At 38.3% G+C, this 23,880-nt stretch overlaps 2 protein-coding genes across 4 annotated transcripts in view; one reads left to right on the forward strand and one right to left on the reverse strand.

Annotated features, from left to right (window-relative positions):
- The window catches only part of CACNA1C (calcium voltage-gated channel subunit alpha1 C), a 454,710-nt gene extending 452,729 nt beyond the window's left edge, over positions 1-1,981 (reverse strand). For both annotated transcript variants that reach the window (XM_058806025.1, XM_058806026.1), the window contains exon 1: positions 1,852-1,981. In XM_058806025.1, the coding sequence (XP_058662008.1) occupies positions 1,852-1,981 (130 nt within the window). The remainder of the gene's footprint in view (positions 1-1,851) is intronic.
- Positions 1-23,880, forward strand: part of DCP1B (decapping mRNA 1B) — a 45,502-nt gene that overhangs the window by 15,283 nt on the left and 6,339 nt on the right. For both annotated transcript variants that reach the window (XM_058806028.1, XM_058806027.1), the window contains exons 5-8: positions 12,290-12,356; positions 14,133-14,268; positions 18,334-18,465; positions 20,039-20,875. In XM_058806028.1, coding sequence (XP_058662011.1) covers positions 12,290-12,356; positions 14,133-14,268; positions 18,334-18,465; positions 20,039-20,875 — 1,172 coding nt within the window. The remainder of the gene's footprint in view (positions 1-12,289; positions 12,357-14,132; positions 14,269-18,333; positions 18,466-20,038; positions 20,876-23,880) is intronic.

Consider the following 23,880-nt stretch of genomic DNA (forward strand, 5'->3'; position numbering starts at 1 on the left):
GGAAGGGAACAGGAAAATGAATTCAAAATAAATCAACTGAAAAAGTGCCATAGAATATAGTTTTTGATGGAAACTTTTTGTTGATCATGGTTTCTTCTTTCCCCAAACTGAAGGTGCCACTATTCTGAGCAGAACACTGGACTAAGTGAACTGCAGAAGCTCCAGCCAAACAAAATTATTATTGTGACTCTAGGAGTAGCAGCTGTTAATTCAGCTTTAGGGTGTTTGGGGTTTTTTCCTGGGTTTTGTGGAGAGTAAATGTTCTATGATTTAGGTTTTTACATTTCATATTTAAAAAAACAAGGAGGAGGAACTACAAAATTCCTTTTTGTTTGTTGTTTTAAAAGCAAAATTGTTTGTACTACTAAGTATTTCTAAATTTAGTTTCTCTAGGGCTGCTTTATTATTCATATTTTCCTTTAAACTAAATACAATTTGTTTTTCAGTGGAGTTTGCAGACACCACTGCTGAAGGCCTTCAGTTTTAATTTTTGATGCGTAACACCACAGTCACACCACCCAACTCAGCACAGATACTTCCTATTCAAACTTTCTAAACAGGATGTTTTAGTTGTTTCTTCCTCACCCTGAGGATTTTATGCCAAGTGTGGAACCCTTTGGCTGAACAAAGCAAACAGGTTTTGGTTTGTCAGGTGGCTTTTTGCAGCTGTGACTGTGATGACTGCAGCCATCTTTTTGCTTTAATTATGTTTTTCTGTTGGGTGTTGAAGGTGCTTAAAAAAAAGTAAGGAAAAGAAATGCAGTAATGTTAATGCAGGTTTTCAGTTTCAGCCCAGTCTGGAAGTCAGAGTATGCCATGTGAGAAGAAACAGGCTAAGGAGCTAAGACAAAAAGGCTGTGGAGTTTTTAGATGGCTGATAATTATTTTGTGCGTGGTGCAGCTGTATCTCAGTTTGGGCAAACAAATCAGTAGGAAAAGGGTATGGAATAGAGTTAGACCCATGTGTCAAACATCCCACCTTTGGGGATGACTTTCTGTATGAGATGGCAGGAGAGTAATGCTGCATATATCTGCTAGACACAGGCTTTGTTTCCCATTTATGGATGTCAGCATATAAGTAACAAATTAGCTTGTCTGGACGTTTACTGTGGGGAGTGCAGTGCCAGTGCTGGGCATTCCTGACGTCTTTTCAAGATAAGATAGGCATATGATGCAGCAATGCTCAAGAGTTGGGCTTGCAGCAGATAATGATTCTTTTTTTCAGAGGGGTTATTTTCACATGACTACCTGTACACCCTCTGCTTCACACTTCCCCCCTTGCACAGCATGAAATGCTGGGTGTTTCAGGAGCAGGGGAAATATCTACATGAATTCCTCTATGTATTTCTCCTGCACACAAGGATATTCCAGAGCTGCTTGCTTTTCACAAATCCCTTGTGTAACCGCCTTTGCAGCTTAATCCCCTCACATACGCACACATGTATTTAGTATTTTCAGCTTTCCTATGTTTTAAACTTCTTAGCCTCTTTGTCTACAACAAAAAAAAATATTTCTTTCATTTTCCTTTACTTGCATTCCTTTTTTTTTTAAATCATGTCACAGTGGAAGTGGGAAAGCAATGTTGATTAGATGCTCTAAATACAATATATAACCAAAAGAAGCCATCCATCTACTTAACTCCCCAGATCTGAGAATTACTAGAATTATCTAAATCCTGCGGTGGTGTGATCACACATTCAGGGCTTCCCAGTACATTATCACCAAATTCTGCTGTGAGGTATTAGGCTAGTCTCCTACATGACACAGATTGCTCTAGTTAGACAGGAAGGCAACCCTTAAGGCAGCTGTGAGTACAGTTTGTGTGCACACGAGTGGGTGATGCTGTCTTACCTCCAGGTTTGATGTAGAAGCAGTTGAGCTGAGTTTCATGCACCAGCTTCCCCTTGTACTTGGTGTCGGGTTCCCCCGGCTGGTGGCTGCCCAGGGGGTGATACGCCTGCCGAACCAAGGCTTGAAACATTTTCAAATTCCAAGGAGCCTCCAAGCAGCTGAAGCTGAGTGGTTTTTTCTATAGATAGTAAAGGCACATTCCTTTTGGTTAATTTCCTTGTTTCAGGATTATGTAATAGCCTTGTACAGAAGTTAAAACCTGAATGTTGTTTTAAATCGCTGACAACTGGATCTTCTAATCTAGGAACTATTTTCTAGCTCTTCGAAACGTTTTCAATATCATTTGCGTTGTCCTTCCTTCTCTTGCTGTTCACTCCTAATCCTTTGCTTGTCCTCTGTGCCTTGTGCTCAGTTGGAGCCTCCTCCTCCCCCTGTCCGTTTTTCAGGAAAACTTGGATTGAGGAGTGAAGATAATGGGCGCCATCCACCCATCAGCTCGTCACCTCAGCGAGCCATGACGATCTCTGGTTTCTGTATATCCACACAGGCTCCTCTGATAATATTCTCTTGTGCTTGAAAAAAATAGGTTTGCTTAGCAGAGGGTGGACTACACTCCTGACATAGCCAGAAAACTTCTCTCGGAATGCGAGCTTGCTTACTCACGCTCTTTTATATGTGTGTGTATATGTATAAAAATATTTGTAACCTTCTCTCAAAACATGGAAGATAAATATGTGAGCAAGTGTATCCCACAGCACATATACAAGCTGCTCACTTCTGTCTAACTTTGATTTAATACAAGCTCTTGAGTGCCTCATCAGTGCTCTCTTTGTCAAAACAAACCTTAAATCGGCAGTAAAGAATACTTTTCAATTACAGGAGGGAAGAGGAAAGAAACCCTTCCCAAGTGTAAGATAGCATACCCTTTAAAGGACAAGGAATGTGTTATATACAGGAACGTGGTGCAAGTGCTCCAGTGGAATTTCACTCAGGCTGCAAAGGCAGAGTTGCTTTTTTGTCTTAACTGCTGTCCAAAGCAGTAACAGCACTGGGCTTCATGCCTGCTGCCTGCTCTGCCTCAGTGGCTGTGGCTGCAGCCCACTTGTGGGGTTTGCTGCAGGGCCTCCTTTCACAAAGTATAAAGTCTTCATCATGAATTGCCTAAAATCAATCCCAGAAAATACCCAGTGGGTTTTTCCTGCTGGCGTTGTTGTTTTGGACATACATATGCCCAGGACTTGTAGAGCCTGTTTTAATAATCCCTTTGCATAACAGTGGTATTGTTTACATGCATTAAACCAACCAGAGAGATTCTGTAGCCAGGGATGGGGGAAAAAAAAGTAAGTAATGTGAGACACAAGCTTCAGGTCAGAAGTCAGCAATAAAGGGACTAAGATCCTTTCTGTGGATCATCTGCTGCTGCCCATTGTTTTAGAAAGGATATGGACTTTCTGTTTGAGCTGTACCAATTCTTTTGGCTCTGTCAAACCAACTGCCTTTCTGTAAAATTTCACTGTCTTTTCCTAAACAACATACAGTGTTAAATCCTCTATACAGGCATGTGTTGCATCTCTCAATTAACAAGTTCATGAAATTTCATAATTAGAAAAAGGAGAGAAATAACATTGGGATTTTTTTTTTGTGTGTGAGTATGCTATGTCTTCCTGCAGGGCTTTGCTGCCTTCTGTTTATTGTTACCTGTTGTTTTTATTCTGGTTTCTCTCATGTGAATATTTCCCTAACACTCTTTAACAGAAAACAAAGTAGATGTTCAAATTTGCACTGAAAGTTAAAAACTGAAGGAGGGGAGAGACTGAGGAAGCAGATTATGATTACTGTTAAGTTTTATTCCTAAAGGATTATGCATAAACTAGTAAAACACTGCTGACTTCTGAAGCAAAATGAAATACATATTTCTACTTTGTGTGGAAGCAATACAGTTGCTGCAGTGAAAATAATCCCATGCAATAATCCCTAATTTTTATTTAAATATGACTTTAGTCTATAATCAGGGATTCAGAGTTGCAGGGTACCTTCCAGTGCTGCTATTGTGAAATATCTAGCTGCTAATATGAAATGAATTTGATAAATGTGAGGGGTTTTTTTTCTTTTTCAGTTGAATTACAGGTTAAATAAGAAACTGTTTACTACTTAAATTACATTTTCTTGGTGACAAACTTGATCTCGGGGTGCATTGTCTCTCTTTGTTCATATACACAGAACATTCTGTATTCTTGCCCACAGAATGTTTTGTGTGCAACATTATAGCAAAGTCAGTAAACTTCTGAATAACCTGAACACTAATTTCAGTTGTTAAAATAAAATTTTAAAATAGATACAAATACAAATTAAAATAGAATAAATACAGATTCAAATTAAAATAGAATTACAGTAATCAAAGAAAAAAGCAACAAGGTACTTCAAAGGGGTATATTTCTATCTTCATGAAAGAAATTACAAAATTGCAATTTCACAAGAAAAATGCAGGTGAAAAATTATTATTAATACTTAAATGATCCTTCAGCTTTCAAGCATGTAAAAATGCAGTGGCCATATGTGAATGATAGAGTTCAGGGTGAAATTTAGCTTGTGAGCACAGTGTGAACCTACCCACAGTTTGCCTGCCATTCTGTGAGAACAGTGAATGTCCTTTCTGTGCCTGTGAAATTGTATTTTATTTCTAAAACTTGTGCTGCAAAGTTTCTGTCTGCAGCTCTGCAGACAAGCAGATGTTACTGAAGGCAGTGCAACAGCTGACTGCAAGGGAAGGAATGGTTACAGAAGAGTAGAAAACTCATTAATTGTGGACTGTAGCCTGTTAACAGGCTGTGGCAAAGCAATAAAAGGGAGTGCATAAGATATGCTGTAAATATCAGCTAACTGTTTGAGATATCAGGAGGAGTAGTTGACTTTTGCCTATTTCTATGTGGATTTTTAAAATTATTTTTCTAACCATTTTAGAATTAGAGATGGTGTAGGAAAAATGAAACAATTGCCTATACAAAATTGTTGTGTATAGAGCATACAAATGGAAAAATACCAAAATTGAGAGGTTAAATTATCTTACTGTGTTTATGTGTTTCTTGTTACAAGATCAAGGATATACAAGTAACTCAGACTTTTATTGTTGCAGGCTGAGAGCTCAGTCCAGATCTGCAAATATATTTCCATTACTTAGGATCTGAAGGTATGCAGTGGAGAAATAAGAGATGAGATCACAACAGTCAGAATTAGAAACATCATGTATAGTTAAGGTTGCTTATTTTCTTCATGAAGCCCTTTATGAAGTTGTTCATTATTTTGTGGGAGTTGAACCATTTGGAGTGACAGCTCATCATACTGATTATAGTGAAAATTCAGGTTTCAGGAAAAAATGACATGCTATTGAACACCTATTTGAGGTTAAAATAGTCTTCTCTTTTTTCCCTTCTCTTCTAATATCCTGGAAAATGGCATTGTCAGAGTTTGGAAAACTATTTGACCTTGAACTTAACTATAGCTGTGGAATTGGAGGTGTACCTTTGGCAGGTACCTCAGAGATGCACTTTAAAAATAATTGGGAACATATTCTTAGACTGGACTAAATTATAAATGAAAACCTTGATGTGAGAATCCTGGTGAGTCCTCTACCAGCTGTGTGTGTCACAGGCAGCAGAGCAGCTCTTCCCTGTGGGAATGGAAGCCCAGATACTCCACAAGAAACACAGAAGCTGCTGCTGTTCTTAACATAGTGGAAAGAAAAAGGAAAGGCTGGAAATTGAGACACTGAAGGTAGCTCTCCTTTCTGTTCTTTCCAATAAAAGCAATTTTTTTGTTGTGTCCAGGCTGGAAAAGGTGTGTTGTCCCCTTCTTGATTGAGCAGTGTTCTTTTAGCTTTTTGTTACTAGGTAGGAGGGAAGTGCACAGAATCAAGAAAAGCTTTCTAGTTTAACCTCTTCCACTTGTGACAGTCTCCTTTTAGTACAAGCCTTTCTGCTGCTGGAAGGTGTGGATTTATATTTAGCCTGGATTTGTGTAAGGCATTGCTGTGTTCTGCTCAGGTGATTTCTGTACATCAGGGCCTGGCTTCATTGCAGTGTGTTGAAGACATGTTCTATTGTTTGCAGAGAATATAGAGCACAGGTAAGCTAGAAAATAATCCTTCCAGGCGTTGAGGAGTTGCATTTGTTTTCCAGTAAGGCTTTCCCTGATGGATTTTTATTTCACAGCAACCCTGCTTGTGTTGAATCAGGATATTTGGATGTAGTTTTTAGCTTATGGAACTCTTGTCTGATGGGGATATTTTGGAAGTCTATTGTGAAATAGTAACGGGAACCATTTGTTATTTAAGAGAGCCTATTTATAAGAAAAAATTTCTCAAGAACAACTTGTTATTTCAGAAATTGATAGCCTGGCTTCCACAGCCTTCCTGCTGTAATTTCAGTGTCATGCACCATCATGATTTAAAAATTATTTGGGACTGATGATGCAATGGCAAGAGGTGTGACTGGAAAACCAGTGGTGTGGGGCAAAAAAAAATTCTCTAAGCCAGATGGATCATAATATAGATGCTATTCCTGTGTCAGGAATAAAAATTTCTTGTAGCATCAACAGAAGGCATATTTAAGGGAAATCTTGCAAATACAGTTTGCATTTGGGCTCTTTTCCAAAAAAAGTAAAGAACCTGCTGATGGACTCTTACATCTGCTGAGCTTTATGGAAATAAGTGCATCAATAGGCTTTAAATTTTCCTGCAGTACTAACAGAACTTCAGCTTTGAGGCCATTTAGGGGGCTTTCCAGTGACACTATTCTGTTTGACAGCTACACAGTTGATTTTTCTTCATTAAAATTTCTGATAAATTTGGATCAAAAATCTGCCTGAAGTCAGTCTCTCACAGCAGAGTCACAGACATGATTTATTAAACCATCCACCCTGTCTGTGCTGTCCTTTTTTTGCCTCATGAAACCAGAAATAATCACTGGCTCTATCTGGAAGTCTGCAAATTGGTCCCCCAACTTTCACAACTGATAGATGATGGTAGGAATATTTCAGGGTCCATTCTATTAACAAAAATTTTGTCTTGATTTTTAAGGCATGGTTCCAAGAACAATTAAACAGATGGTGGTGATGAACTTATTCTTGACTTCAGTAATGTTGCCAATCACTGCCCACTCTCAAACCATTTGCTTTTGGGGAAAGGGGTCTGGAGGGGCTTTTTCATTTTGTTGGGGGTTTTGTTGTTCATATTTTGTGGTTGTTTTATTTTAGAATAAAATTGTTTTAACAGTTCCCTCCTCAGCTGAATTTCACTGGTTAAGCTGGAAAGAGGCCATGTGTAATCAGTGCTTTGCATTGACCTGTCTGTGAGTAGGATTCTTTCTCCTTTAACAACTGGTTTGGTTGTTTATTAGGGCATTTTTTGTAGCTTGCTTGTTCATATATAATATTTTAAATATTTGAGATAATGGAGATACCAAGTCATCCTTTTCCCTGTCTTTAACAGTTCTCCAAATGAGTGGATCAGGAGCTTTATCAGCCTTTAAATGAAAGAACAATTGTCTGATAATTTAACAGGCAGGGCCTTTTCAGAGCTTTTTAGGAATTTAGGTTGAGCTCATAGCAAAATACACATTTTTGTTGTTTGAAAAACTCTTACCTTGCTTCAATTTATTGACTTTTTAATGCCTGAGGAATCATTAAAATTTTGACTTCTCTTTAAAAACTTCCAGAAATACCAGGATATAGCCAGAGAGAAATTTCCATTATTTAGAAACAAATACATTTACCTAATACATATTTTGTATTGTGCAGCTTTGCACAATGCTGAGAAGCAAGAGGCCTAAAAATTCCAGTCCTGTTGATGATCCACATTTCTGTCAATGTGGTATAACAGGATACAATTGAAATCTTTTTCTAGTGTTTTGGGTTTAATATCTAAAGAGCAAAATTTTATGTTTGAAAGAATTTAAAGCCTGCTTAGAGCTAAAAGAACTTTAAGACTCCTAAACTAGGAAATACCAGAGTTAAGGCTGGTTGTGCAATCTCTCTGTTTATGGACTTTTATATTGTGTGGTTTTCTTCTTTTGCAATAAGGACTTTGTTTCAGCTATCAAACAGTTGGAGTGGTGTTCACATCGAGAGGCTACTCAGTAGTCTGGTTTTTCCTCATTACTCATGCATGGCCTTTGTTATATGCCTCTGGAGTTCTGCACTAGAGTCAGAATTATGGAGTTTTCCTGTTGTTTTCTCCAATAATCATCACTATAAAGCTGGTAACTCAGGAACAAAGAGAACTGTCTTACCTTGCTCAGATTATAAAGATTATTCTTCCCATTTCACAAATTGAGATCCTAGGGCAGAGTAGTTACAATTAGAATGGAGTGTCTGACTTTAATTACTCAAGCCAATTTTTTTCCAATGTATTTATTATTCATATGTTCAAAAAAGTTTCTTACGGACTTGGATTGGGGTGATGGGTGTTTTTTCAGGCCACACACTCAAGTCTTGCACCCAGGTCCAAGATCTCGCCTCAGCCACTGGGAAATGAAGCACACACAACCAGTGCAGCCACTTCAGATAATATTTCACAGCTTGTGTATCATTGCATAACATCTCTGGGATGGAATTCAGCTTTCCAGGATAGTGTGCAGCTGTCTGTGCTCGGGTTTTTCTATATTTCTCCCTTGTTGCAGTCCTAAACATAGCAACATAAAGGTGTCTGCCTGCCTTGCGAGACATGGATACAGAAATTTCTCTTTAACATAGCCAAGTGTGGATTTACATATTCAGGAGCAAGAGTCTAGACTATACATAGACCAAAATACTTTAAGCATGGAATGAAGAATAAACACAAAAATTTCAGACTTGGTGTTTATTTATTTATTTTTAATACCAGCAAGTATAAAACAGTTCCTAGGTACAGGGGAATCTCTAGTCAGTAGTTATTTCTGTATCCATTTTATGTAGTCTGTGGAGGAGTAGCTTAAAAATCACATGTTGCAGGTCCGCTGAAACAAAAGCTTTCATAATGGAAATGTCTATCCAGAAGACAAAAATCTAATCACTGGAATAATGAAGAGGAAAAAAAATAATCCCGGAAAAAATGCCTTTCTTTTTAATAGAATACTTAACACGAATGATTGAGGTCGATAAGAAATTCTGTATTATCGTAATAGCTAAATTAATGTTTCAAATATTGAGAGGTTGGAAATTGTTATCTATAATTCTGGAAGATAGCAGCTGTCAGCTTCTGCATATAAATAGTATCAAGTGTTCTAGTGTTTGTGAGGACAGGAGAAATCCATAGCCAAAAAATGAAAACTGTAAGGCGGAAGCTTTCGAATTGGCTCTGAAGTCGTGATTTCAAACTTAAATAGTGCCCTTCCTGAATTCAGTCACTGAGCTATTAAAGGAGCTTCACAGATTTGGGTAAAAGTTTTCAGTTTTGATTTATGAGTGGCCTGCCTTTTAGAAATTCTAAAAATTCTAAAGACTGATACCCTTAATAATTAATAACTTCAGTCAGTTTATTTCAGTAATTTAGCTTCCCATTCAATGTTAATTGCATCTTCTTGAGTTCATAGCTGCATTATGTCATAGCTTTGTGTAATCTTGTTAATAATATTGTAATTGTGGCACTTTTTTTTCCTTTTAATGTCATCAATTCATTACTTGACTCTGATTTTATTTTTTTCTGTTTTTTACAATCTCTTCTTACATAACTTTATGGTTGAGGCTGGGCCTGAAGTGCCTTAATATTTCCTCTTCTGTTTGGCAGTGGAAAAATTTGCTTTGTGTCTCTGATGTTTTGTGATTCATTTTTAACACGAACATGAAATTACCACTCTACACATGATACTTAGATGTGAAATTCTATTTTGTCAAACAGTCTGACAGAGTGGGAAGGGAGATAAAAGTAATCTGTTTATGTTTAATCCTGATAAAACAGGCAGTGTTTTCATGCTGGTAGAAAGCTTGCAGTGAATTTGTATTGTGTCTGTGAGTGTGCCAGGTTCCCAGACAGTTACAGGTTGTTATCAGCTTAGGTTCTCATTCTGGTTGTGGGGTTTTATGTGTTGCCACACACACCAGATTTTTTTTTTCATTTTGTCCTCATCATTAATCAAGATGGAGGCCATCAATACTCATTGTTTCTACACTTTTTTTCTCTTAAATACAGATTACAGGAGAATATAGTGAATTTATGCCATGGCTGCTTCAGGTATCTCAGATTTCCACAAGTTGCTGTGTTCTCACTGGTCCCTCACTCTCACCTGCATAAAAGAGTTCAGGGTGTGTTGTGCTACCACAAGCTCAGGGGTTGTTTCTCAGTGAATTTCAAGTGTCTGTCTCCTCTGGACAGATGGGAGCAGTGTGGAAGGAAGAGCAGTAGGACTGTCCACTTCTGAAAGATTTCAGCACCAACTGGGTGAGCTCTAAGCTCACAGGATGTTGGGCTTTGCTCTTAGCTTGCTTTCAGCTGTTCTTCCTAATTTGGGTTGGAAATACCATTTAACCAAGGGGAGAAATATATGTGGGTGGGTTTGAAGTTCAGCTCAACACTAGGTTAAAGGTCTCTGGATCTGCAGTATCCTGACTTAAAACTGGAGTTAAAATGGGATATGTTGTTGGGTGGTGGTGTGGTTTGGTTTGGTGGCACAGACCCAGTGCCCTTGTTCTGATCCAAAGAGGTTTGTATTTGTTGCAACTGTATTTCAAAATATTAGTTGTAGCTCTGTAAAATCTGAAATCTGTCATTGTTCTGGTTATCAGTTTACTTCTGTTTGTCTCTGAGTTGAGATAAATCAGCAGCTGAAGCAAGGCAGTGTGAGTCTTGCAGCTTCTAATGGCCAGAAGCAGTTTGGCATTTCCAAGGGACTGTCAGCTTTCAGATTTATTAGGTATTCATCAGTAGTCTGTGGCATGTCTGTTCTGTTGGCCAAAGGTGAAGCTGTCCAACCTGTGCTGCATAATTGATGGTGCCACCAGCTGTGGCAGACATAAAAGAAATTTGGGAAGATGGAGCAGATGGCTAAAATTTCATCAATACTCTTCTCCATTGGAGATTCTTTTATAAAGAATGAGTATCTTGATTAAAACAAATTTGGTTTGTCTGGGATTCTCAGTCTGCTTGCTGTGCTGTTGCATTGAGGAATATGTAGTTTCTTGTGATTTGGACAAATTTTCAAATGTGTTCCATCAGAAGGATGTGGAATTTTGCATCACAGGTGGGTGTTCTGGAACCTTATGAGTTGTTCACATGCTTTTCTACAGGTGCACAGTTTTTTACTGAACACCCATTGGAACATGCTAGAATATTCATGTGCATTTGAAATGCATATTTTAATATTTCTGTTAAAAAACTGAGATTACTTGTGCAGTTCAGCTCTTAAATTGCACATTTGTAGAACCACTGGTGCATATTATGTTACTTGCCTTTTTTAGGTGAGTAATAGAAATCATCACACTTCTCAATAATCATAAAAAGGACAGTACATATTTTCAAAGTTAATTTTTGTATGCCTACAGGATGTCTGATTTGTGTGATATTTTAGACTTTTTGCCAATGTGATGTGTATTAAACAGCTGGGACCATTTTTAGTTCTATAGAAGACAACACACAGCTTTAAATTTGGAGGAGAATGGAGAAAATAATATAATTATGTCTTGCAAGCAGCTGTACATTCATTTTCTTTCCAAACATGAACAAAGCCAAGGAACACTTCATATGCCACAGGTTTGGCTCTGTGGAATTGAAGGAGTTATTGCTTTTGGACTCTCCTAATATTAGGAATTATTACATCATCAGGGTCAGTGTTGCAGTTGTTTTTGAACAGGTGCTCAACCCATGTCAAATGAAATCCATTTTCAAATGAAATGTTGGAAGACATGGCAGGAACTGCCAATTCCTGGTAAGGTTAAGAGACAACTCTTGCCTGCAGTAGGGTAGGGAGGGAAGGAGGAGGAAACCCAGGATCTCCTGCAGAAAACAATGGGCAGAATTACAGCAATTCTCCAGGGAGGTAGAGATGCTCTGATGCTCTGTAAGATAGACCTCAGCATTCTTTGAAAACCAAACAGATTTCCCTACTTCCATATGCATGCAATGCTCCCTGCAGCATGCTGGTAGTGGAGCCAAATGGATATGACATAAAATAAAGCACAGAGAAAAAGATTTTAAAGAAAAACCCCCACTGGTTTAGTGTTCTGAAGAAAAGGATCAAATACCTTTGCCTTAATTGAGTATTTAAGAGCTTGTAATCTGAATGCTTAGAGATGTGCCTTTGATCTTTTTTGATTTTATAGGATCTGAGGTGTCATTTTGTGTTTCTGGATGGGGAAAACATAAGATCAAAATAAATTTGAAGATTAATTTGCAGGTCACATTTAAATATCTACCAGGAAGAGTTGCTGTTTGAGAAGATGCTCACAGTTTGTGTTTGATGTGCATTTGCAGTGTCCATATATGGGATTTGGTTTTATGATAAAGAAGAATGCCAAAGAATTGCAGAGCTCATGAAAAAGTAAGTGATGGGTAAATTTTTTAATGTATGTTTTCTGGTATGTACATGCCCATTTTATGTTTTTAGGATTATAATGCCTTTCTACTTTAAACTTACAAACTTTGTTGCAAGTGTCGAGCCTGCATTTCATAAAATGATAAATAAGTCACAGTATTGCAGTAATTTTTCCTAATTTGTAGTGCAGCTCTCCAGCTACATCAGAGTGTACCAGTTGATATGATTTATTTCCTGATGACTCAGAGACCTATTTTGAAGAATTGTATTCTTTGGGGGTTTAATATATCTTTCAATTTGGGAAGATTTTATTTTTTAATTTTGTTATCTTTCTTTTTTTTTGCTTATATTAAGGTAAGTGCAGGATATCATGAGGGCATGCTGTATTGATACAATTTCTGTGGGGTTTGTCCTGTTTGTACAGCATGGCTGAATCCCTGCTTCCTCATTTCTTAGCAATAGATACAAAATTCACTTTGTTGTTGGCATTTAAAGCAAGACTTCAATTAGCTTTAAAGTCATTGCTTTCATGCACATAAAAATGTGTTTTTCTAAATGTTAAACTTTAATTTTGCAGTCCAGCCAGAGGTGAAGATTTCATACAGAACTGTGTTCTCAGCTGTATTTTATCCTAAGAATGTCATATGGGTAGCTTTTTCCAATATCACTCTTCTCATGTCCAGGATAGACAGTGCTCATTTTTCTGTGTTGTTTGCAGGGACCCTTTTTTTTAGGATGGTGTCCTGCAGGTTTTCATGTTTGCTTGGAGAACAAGGGAGCTGAAGTCATACAGATTTTATCAACATATGCAATCTACATTTTTTAGAGCTTTAATGTGGAAGATGTTGTAAAGGGGCTGGGTAGGACCAGGCAGTGATTGGCTATTCCAGCTGCCTGTGGTACATAGGATTAGACACACCAGATAGGATTTGTGATAAAATACTGGATGGGAACGTAGTCATCTTTCCTCCATATATCCTATTTTTGAAAAAATACCTGCTGCTTTTCATTTTGCAGTGACAAAACAGTGTGAAATGCAGACTGGGACAGTGGTGGGGTTTTGTTCAGTGGGGTTTGTTGGTTTTGCTGTATATTCTACAGCTCTAAAATGAGTCAGCTGTGACCCAAGAAATAATTGATGGGGATGAATTTACAGAAATAAACAATGAACCCTAGGAAGCCCAGGTTTTTGACAGCTCATTTTAGTTAACTAGCTCAAGTTTCGGTTGGTGGTGATTAGGTGCTCTCAAACTGGTAATTTACTACAATAAAACCTAGTTTTCAGAGGATTCATGCAAATGTAAACCATGTGTAGTGGTTTATAATAGCAGTATTTCATATAGATAAAAAATACCCTGTTGCTCAGCCAATTGGCTGTGTGTTTTAATTCTCAGCATTCTACAATAATAATAAAACAGCTGGGGCAGGAAATTGGTCATTTGCTAGTACTTAATGCCTGATTTGTGTGTGTGTTTGCCATCCTCCACCACCAGCAGAACTGAATAACACTATAAATTCCTGCTCCTTCTGGGTATAGAAATTGTGACTCAGTTATGGAAATTTTATTCTATGGTCTAGTGTAGTCAAGATTGGAGAAAATTAATCTTATGTCAAATTATGATTTTTATAGAGATTTTTTTAATAGCGATTTTTTTACTGCACATTTTAATGTAGATGGGGAAGGACAAATATTTGAGTTTCAATTAAGTATTGTACATTAATTGTGGTTAAGTTTTTATGTTTAATTTGTACTTTTTTTCTCATATATCCTCCACCTTTCAGCCTAACTCAGCAGGAACAATTCAAAGCACAGCAGGGCACAGGAACAGGGGTGTCCCCCATGATCATGAATTCTGCTAATAACAAAGAAGTGGATATCTTAAGGATGCTTACCAAGGCCAAAGATGAGTATACCAAGGTGAGACTTGCTCCCATTTTACAGTATGAAACATAAAATATTTGATTTGGGGTTTTGAATAGATCTACTCCAAGTGATTTTGGACAGTGTGCTCTCTCATTTTATGTCGAATTTGCTAAAAATTCAAAAGAAATTAATGCTGTCAATAACAAGTTCTGGCAGGAGAATGTGGATATGATTATTTGTTGAATAGCAGAGGCTCAGAGCAAGTATAAATTACCTTTCATCTGACCCTTAGAGCTGTTGTGGCTATTGAGGAGCCCCTGCAAGCTGTGCCCTCTTTCTGGGTGAAGTATTTACCTGCTGGTAGTTTCCGTGCTTTGCACAAAGGACTTGGTTCAGGAGACTTTTGGCAGTGAAGTTACTGCTTTTAATTGTGGTTGTTAGCTCCTTTCAGGCACTAATGGAAGGAAATGAAAAGGTTGAAATGTAGTATGATTTCAGCCCGTGCGCTGCTTTGGTCTTCTGAGGCTTCTAAATAAAGAAGTAACTAATGGACTAATAATGTTCTCTATTATTGAGCAATCAAAAACGTTTTACTTTGGGGAATAAAAATCTAATAATTTTAACTACCTATATATAAGCTACAAATTGTTACAGAGCCTGCAGGTTCCTGCTGCTGTTTCCTGTATTGCTTATGTGCTGTCATGCAATAATAGAGCTCCTCAGTGTTCCCTAAGAGTCTGGCAATGTACATACATCTTAACTTTTATCTCTTTACATTTCTCGTGTTTATTTTTCTGAAATGTAGCTACTAATAAAATCCTCAGAAAGATGATAGCAAACTGTTTTGAGCTAGGGTGAAATGGAACCTAAATTTTGTGTATAGTTTCTGTTGAAGCTTGGGGCCTTTGTATTTTCTGTAGTAGAGATTTAATGTATTATAGTGGACAAACACTTCCAAAACTTGGTGGTTTTCCCATCTTTTAATACTGAATCATTATCTAATCTTGTCATCAGAGAATATGATTTGAGATGTTCTGAAATGTTTAAAGGGTTTTCATTAGATAACCTTAAAAATACTGCAGATGGAAAACTGGAAAATATTAGGCTGTCTTCAGATTCTGTGAAAAGAGGGTGATAAATCTAAAAGATGTTACCTTCCATTTCTGCATTAGCACACAGGAAACAAGACAAAGGAGAGGAAATTCTGTTGTTTAAATAATAGCTTTTAGGACTCTTTTCCCTTTAGAATCTTTTGCAGATTTGCTTCTTACTTTATCTTTAATCTTTCTGCATTTAAGGGATTGCCAAGGACATAAAAAATAACATAAAAACTTCCTCCTCATCTGGGACATGAGTGCTATGAATGCCTGACCTCTCATGAACAGGATGTGTATGATTTCTTGTATTGCTAGTAATATAAATTTCTAGAGTGTGATAAAAAAAGGCAATGACAACCATTTTTCTCTCTAATGTCAATGTTTCAGAGCAGTTGTGGGTTTTGACTGGTTTATGACATCTACTTTCTTGTCAGTGTATGTTTTATTACTTACAGTCTGATGTGCTGAAATTAGTTATGAAATATATTGTTCTCTTCTTTGAATTGTGTTTATTCAGTGAAGAGTGTGTTAAAGTGTTGGAAGCTGTAGAATCAGTTCAAGAGCATCAATTTTCAAAGTTTTAAGGAATTTTACTCAATTTTTAGGACTGTAACTCATTTTGAAGTTCCTTGTTCCCAAATTATGTTGTACATTTAGAGATTACATTACATGCAAAATAAAATACACAGCTTTCTCTTCCTTTTTGAATTGATGGAGCTTTAAGTTGCCAAACTACTGAGTTATTTTTTTAGATCTACCTCTTATACAGTTGCCTTCTCTTGACCTCTGGTAAGAAAAAGCTGGCCTCACTGACAGCCATGGAGAAACCAGCTGAAGAGTTGCAAAGGTACAGAACAAATCGTGACAAAATGGGTTTGTCCTTTCCCATTGTGCCTTGTCCTGTGCTGCAGCCCAAGCTCTGGGTTGAACTCTGTGCTGCACAGTTCTTCTCCCAGCATTTAGCATTTCCAGCTTCATACTGCACAGGTGGAGTATGGATCTCACAACACAGAGCTGTTGTTTGCTTTGAATATCTCTGACTCTACCAAACTTGCCAAAAACCCCTTTTTCTTGCTCTTTTTGATCCACATGGACCATAAGTGTCTAGTTTTGTTCCAGTGTTGCTGAGCCTTTCTTTGACTTGATCTTAGAACCTTTTGGCTGCTTATCAATCTTTTGTAGCAGCAGAGCTTTGAACAGGACAGCTGACTAAAGGACAGAGCTGTGAGCAAGGTGTAGGAATTGTCAGATGTTCTCTGGTTCTCTCACTACAGAGCATGGTGGGATTTCTTTCATGCTGCTTTTTGCTATTATTTGTTGATAATAGCATCTGATAGCATCTTTACCTGTCCACCTGACAGGTGCTTAAAATGCCATGCTAGTGCTCCCAACTTCCTCACCAGCAAGGCTGTGCTCCCATCTGCCACAATGGCTTTAAATTCTGAGCTCCAATAGTTAGAGATGCCTCTGCAATCATCACAGGCTTCTTTTCTCCTCCATGTGCTTCTGTGTTTGACAGCAACCTACTAGCCTTGTTATCGAGTCACAGCAATGATACCAAGTCAGGTCAATGTCATTCTTGTGTGTACTGATGCTCATTTGGCTGAGGAATTTGGTCTAAAATATGCTCATGTAGTGATGACTCTGTTAAACACTACTGCTTCTCACCTCATTTTTATAGGCTTAGTGCTGGGATTATGCAGGGTATGACAGTGGAATCTAAGGTACTTAAGGTTTCTGAGGAATTCAGCCTATTAAAATATCCTGAGGAAATAAGGGTATTATTTAAATTCTGCAGAACTCACTGGCAAATATTCAATAGGATGTTATCCATTGTGTTAAAGTTTATATGCTTTTTGCCCAAAAGGTTGGGCTGAAAAATAGAAGATACATTGAAGAAAAAGCAGAACCATTAGAAAGAGAACTGTTTGGGGCAAAAAAACCCAGCTATTTAGTCTTATTGTAATGCAGTTTTGGTCCACGTAGGATCTGTCCAATCTGACAAAAAAGTGAAAGTGTTGAGGATCTACTAAAGCCCCTTAAGTCCTTACAAGAATTCCAGTTCTGCTTTACTGGGCAGCCCTGGGACCAGCATGTCTTTGTTTATTTGTTTATTGTCAGAAATGGGTTAAGTAATCAGCTTTGTGTATTTGAGAGTGGGGTTAGAATTAATAGCTAATTCTATTAACTTCTTGTTAAATAATTCTTCTAAAAATCTTTCCACTTTCTTGGTTTCAACTGTATCAAGTGACAATGACTTCAAAGACACTGTCTTCTTTTCTACTGACAGTAGCGTTCCGTGTATACCCAATGCTTTTTTAGTTTCATTGACTATATTTTTATGTATAGCATCTTATTCACATTTTCTTTTTCCATTTACTTTTTCACAGAGCATTTTATGTGTTTTTTCTCTGAATTAAGTCATGCCCTTCTCTCTCCACATGACATTTTTTGTCCCTGATCACTTTTAGTAATCTGTCTTGACCATCTTTTTCATAATAAGAAATCCTCCTGATTCTACAAATTGATTAAATCTTTAATTATTTTTCTGTACGTGTATATACATCCTACCAGTTCCTACCATGTGAAGATTTATGTAAAAGAGTTGAGTTATTATTCTACTTGTTGACAAAAGCATTTTAAATTATCTTTATGGGCCCATTAATCCTTTTAGCTGCCTGTTGCATACAGGAAAAGCATGTCTGTTGCTTGGTTTTTAAGGTGCTTTTTTAAAGTATTTTATGTTTTTGAAGTGCAGGAAAAGCAGAAGGCCAAAAAGAGCTGAGATTTAAATTAGAGGGAAATCTTGGAATCAAGTGTTCAGTTTTACATATGTCTTGTGGTTTTAGAAAATTAGGTTGCAGTTGCTACAGTTCTTCTAATAGCATAATACTTCATCATCAGTGCTGCAGTTAGTATTTTGGTTATTGAGTATCTGGTTATGTCTGTATTTTACTGTGGTTGGGAACTGGAGGAAAATACATTGTCACACATGCTAAGAAACCCTTTTTTTGTGTTGCAGTGTAAGACCTGCTCAGAGCCAAAACAAATAACCAGTTCCTCTGCAATCTACAGCAACCCCAACCTGATCAAACCCATTCCAGTGAAGCCGAGTGAGACCCAGCAGCAGCAGCGAATCTCCCAGCAGAGCAAGGTAAAATCTGGGGTGTTTTCTGACTGCTGCTGCTGCTCTGAGCAACAGGAACATTGGTTTGAGGTCACTGCATGGACTTGAGATTGAGCCACTGTAAGGAATGATTTTAAAGCACAATGGTTTGTGAAAGCTCCCTAACCCCCACTGTATGATGTGGAAACGCACAAACTACAGACACACTGTGCTGATGCAACAAAGAAATATTGGTCTTGCAAATTTCAGGGCATGTTTTGATCACAAGCTGATCTAGTCAATTGCTGGACCACACTTTTTGTGGGGTTTTGTTTGGTTTTTGGGTTTTTTTTGCGTTTTTTGTTTGGTTTTCTTTTTCCCCAGTGGAAATCATTGAAATAAAGAAAAGTCTCTTGGTATATCTTCAAGCCGAATCGCAGTGCAAAATCCTAAAAATTGAATTCAGCTGTGACCAGCAGATGCACAAGAAGTGGCTCTACTTCATACACAGGCAGATTTCTGTCTCTTACTAATATTGTACTGATGGCTGTAAAAGAAGATGCTCTTTCATGTTATTTAAAGCAAAGCCACTGCTATGTCTCAGATTTGCTGATTTTCTCCCACATTAGCAGCTTGACAACAGTCTTCTTGCCCTTCCTATGTGACAAAACTATTAAAAATCCTCTTGGGGAAAAAAAGAGCATTGCAGCTTTCTCAGCTTTTCATTGAATTCTGCTGGCTAAATGTTGTCACCACTTAATGTAATGTGGTGATGTTTGCAGGGGTCCCAGGACAAGGGAAGAGATGAGAATCTTGACTCAGTGTTTCAGAAGCCTGATTTATGATCTATATTTTATTTATAGATGTTACATGACTTGTAAGGGTCTTCAGGGGTGAAGAGATAGACGAGAATTTTGCTTCATGATCAGAAGGCTGGATTTATTAATTTATGATATATAATACATTAGGACTATACTAATAGGAATAGAGAGAAAAGTTCAAAAGCTGCTAAGCTAAGAATAGAATAGGGATCTCATAACAAGAGAGTTCTCTGTGAATCTGTCCCGGAGCTTGGTCTTGTGATTGGCCCTTAATTGTAAACATGGAACATGAGCCAATCACAGGTGCACCTACTGCATTCCACATCAGCAGCTAATTTTTGTTTCCCTTCTATTTCTGGGGCCTCAGCTTCCCCGAAGAGAAAAACTCCTAAAGAAAGGATTTTCCACAAAAGATGTCTGTGATGTATAGATATATATTTTTATGATATATATTATTTTAAAAGAAAATGGTATATTAAAATAATAGAAGAAAGGATTTCATCAGGAGGCTTTGAAAGGAAAGGAATAGAATGATAATAAAATCTTGTGACTGACCAGAGAGTCTAAGCCAGCTGGACTGTGATTGGCCATTAATTAGAAACAACCACATGAGACCAATCAAAGATGCACCTGTTGCGTTCCACAGCAGCACATAATTATTGTGAAATTTTGTTTCCGAGGCCTCTCAGCTTCTCAGGAGAAAAAATCCTAACGAAAGGATATTTCATAAAATATGTCTGTAACAATGTAACTCCTGCAGGAGGAAGCTGTGTTCACTCTTTTCCTTCGTCCCCTCGCAGAACGCGGATCCTGAACCGCAGCACCTGTCCTTGACAGCGCTGTTTGGCAAACAGGACAAGGCAGACGGCTCGGAGGCGCTCAGCAAGCAGCCCCAGGAGAGCGTCCCGGCGAGGCAGGGCGTGGTTCGCTCGCTGTCCTACGAGGAGCCCAGCAGGCACTCCCCCGGCGCCGAGAAGCAGCTGTGCCCCGCCATCCAGAAGCTGATGGTGCGGGGCACTGAGCTGCAGCCGCTGGCCGAGCTCCCCGAGAGCCGCCTGTGTGAGAACGGCAGCGTCCCCCCCGTCGGGGACACTTTGACGGGCCTCTTCCAGCCCGTGGCTGCCCACGGCATGGCCACGGCCCACGGAGCTCAGGATGCGGCTGGCACTCAGAGCCTCCTGCAGAAATTGCAGAGTCAGTCAGGATCGGTGGCTAAAATGGAGCCCGGCGCCGCAGGAGCTGTGAACTCGACAGCTGCCGTGTTCGGCAGGACTCCTGCTCCTGTTGGAGCACCTGCGGCACCAGCAAACAGCATGAGCCAGCCCCCTCTGGTGTATTTCAATGGGTCCCTACCAGGCCAGACTTTAGAGGCTCAGACGCTTGGGAAAGAACAATCCAAACTCCCCAGACAGCCGCTTCCTCTCTCTGGCAATCAAGCAGCCAATTCTGGGGTGATTTCACCTCAAGAATTACTGAAAAAACTCCAGATAGTGCAACAAGAACAGCAGCTCCATGTATCCAGCAGACCAACGTTGGCAGCTAAGTTCCCAGTTACCCAGAACACCAATACCCTGAAATCACTGGATTCCTGGATAGAAAAGGCTCCAGGCACAGAAAAACAGAGCACTCTCTTCCAGGTAAATGGGGGACTTCATAAATAAATACAAATCCAGCAGTCTTTTAATTTTGATGTTTTCTGAGGTGAGGAAACAGAGCACTCTCTTCATGGGGGAGTTCCCCATGACTTCCAGGTAAATGGGGAATTTCATCATAAATAAATACAAATCCAGCAGTCTTTTAAACTTGATGTTTTCTGAGGTTAGGCTTGGCTTGGTTGTCCTGCTGCATGTTGTACATGATTCATTTTGCAGGTGATATTTTCCCAACATGAAGTTCTGATTTACCAAGATTTGATACTGTAAATCCTGAAGGCCACATCTCTTACACATCAATGATGACCAGAAATACTGCAGTGCTGTGTTGTCCCATAGCCCCTTTGAAAAGTCACCCAGTTTTCACTTGCCACTCACTTACACTTGGCTGTTATGTGTAATGGCTTGCTATTCAGTGTAATATTTTGGGTTTAATAATTATTTTCTGCAAAATTAGTCATAGCTTCCTCTGTGTAGATGTGCATTCTTTTGTATGCCAGTTGCTAAAGATACTTAAAAGGTCCCTTGTTTTCTAACTGCAGCTTTTAGAATTATTTGTATATTGGTCAGTTAGTTATCTTATACCACACCTGCTACTTCCAGATATTCATTAGCTATTTTTCTTTAATTTTTTCTGTTTTGTTTTGAAAAAAGGTCTTGTGCCTGAGTGACATCAAAAAAATCTGTTTATTTTGATCCCAGAAGTCAAATTAGTGTCTTAAAAAATTCAGATGTTAAGAGACTATATCTCTCTGATGGAGTACAGTTTTATGTTCTTCAGAAAAGCAACATGTGCAATTACAAAATGTCCCATCCAAAACAACTACTGTCTTTAACAACTTCATTTTCAGTAGTATTTTCTACACTAGAATGTCTTCACATGTCCTGTCTGGGAATGCATCTAAGCCCTTTTCAGCTTCCTTTTTTGGGGATAGGCTGTGGGGTACTGGAGTCTGAAATTACTGATGCCAAGTATTCCCCTTTCCAGTGTAAAGCTGAAAAGCTGTTTTTCTATTGTGACTATTCCATTATTGTATTTCTGTTCTATTCTATTTTTTATTTCTCTTTTCTGTTTTACTCTTGTATTCTGTTTTTCTAATTCTGTCAAACCTGATTGAAAGACTACAGGATATTTCAAGATGCTAGCAAGTTCTTCTATACATGAAGAAGCTGAAGGAGTCATTTAAAAATAAAAGAGCCACATCTGTCACTAAGTTTGTGACAGGTCAAGTTTTCTAATTCCATGAGAGAAGTGGGAGGAATATTAATTTGATACAGCAAATAGCCATCATTATTTTTGTTCTTTTAATTAATGCAGTAGGATCTGAATCTGTATGAAAGAGTTTTTTGGGGATTAGTCATTGAAATTATTCAGAATCAGTTGCTTGCAGATGGTAACTTTGACTTTCCGGTGGAGAGCTAAAGAATAAAAGGAGGATCCAAAGTCAAACAAATTGATTTGTTTTCACTGGGAATGGAACTTGCCTGCTTTAAATGTAAGAAATTGTGTGATTCACTGGTACATGTGCTTGATGGCATGAGGGAGGACATAATGGAGGTAAAAGTGAAATGAGGCAAGTCCAGGCTCTACACTGTAAGTCAGTATGCATGAATAAAAAATTAGGTAATATGCTGATATATTTTTCAGATGAAAAAATCCTACAGATGTTGCTATGGCAAATGTCTTTAATTTTGTATATATGAAAAAGACAGTGGTGCCAGTATTAATTGCAATATGGAAAGGCAATTCCTGAGGTCTGGTCTAATGCAATTGCAGCACTTTGACTGCTTGAGTATGGATAGAACAGAAAAGTCTTCTCTGGAGCAAGGCTCATTCACTGTGATTATTGCTGCAAGTTTGCCTTAAAAAAAAAAAGGCAGCAACTGAGATTCTCAGTCTTCCTTTGCAGGGCTGTGAGCAGAACAAGGAGGCTGAGACTGCTGAGGAGGGGCTTCCCACAGCTGCTATCAACACAGTATTAGATGCATTAAATGTGGAGATTTAATGCATTGACTAAAAATGATAACAAAAATGTCACTAATTATTGCTTAGGAGACCTAAAGCTCTGCAGTCTGGGAGGAATGGCCTCTTTCACATGCAGCAGATTGCACAAAAGCAGGGAGGCTAAAAATGAAGGAAGGACTCTGTTCCTCTGGAAGCCATGAATTAGCCACACAAAACATGCCTGCTTTTGAAAAACAACCTGGAAGATAAAAACCAACTTTTAAAACCAACATTAATCTTTTTATAAAATTATCCTCGCAGTAGACCAGAGGCTTCAAGTGCTGCCATGCCTGCAGAGTAGATATTTGAGTGAAATTGAATTGGCACAAATATATCTGCACATGCTCATGCAAAATTGATCAAAGCAGATTCTGACAACAAGTGCAGCAAAAGGTTTGTTCTCTGTAATTATTTGTGTTTTGGTATTGCCTCTCCTACTATGCTTCAGCATACAGAAAAAGCAAAAGTCTGACAGGAATAGAGAGATATCTGAGCAGTGTCTGTTGCTGGAAAAATCAGATTAAAGGAACACCCTCAATCCATCAGCAGCACTAAGAAAATGTAAGCAATAGTCCTTTCCACAACTGACACATTACAAGTCCAAGTTTAAACTGGCTTCTGCTGCAACTCCATATGGTACAAGAACTGTGATCTCCCACATGAAAAGGAAGAGACCAGTTACCAAAAAAATGGGAAAAGAAATTTAAAAAAAAGTAAAAGCCAAAGAATAATAGTTGGAAGCATTGAGCCTGGTGTGGTGCCAGGCCTGTTTTGTGAAATATTCCATATGCAGACAGTAACGTGTGCTTAAGAGACAATTAAAAACATTAATCTACAGTGGGCTTTTAGGGGTATGTTTAGTGTTAGGGATGTGTTATCCTGGTTATAGGTACATGCATGCTTAAGTGTTTATGTTAATCAGAATTATGGTTTTAAAAGTGCTTACAATAACCCAGACACAAATTTATCATTTCTTCAGAAGACC

The sequence above is a fragment of the Ammospiza caudacuta genome, chromosome 5 (genome assembly GCF_027887145.1).
Source record: "Ammospiza caudacuta isolate bAmmCau1 chromosome 5, bAmmCau1.pri, whole genome shotgun sequence".
In the NCBI taxonomy this organism is placed as follows: domain Eukaryota; kingdom Metazoa; phylum Chordata; class Aves; order Passeriformes; family Passerellidae; genus Ammospiza; species Ammospiza caudacuta.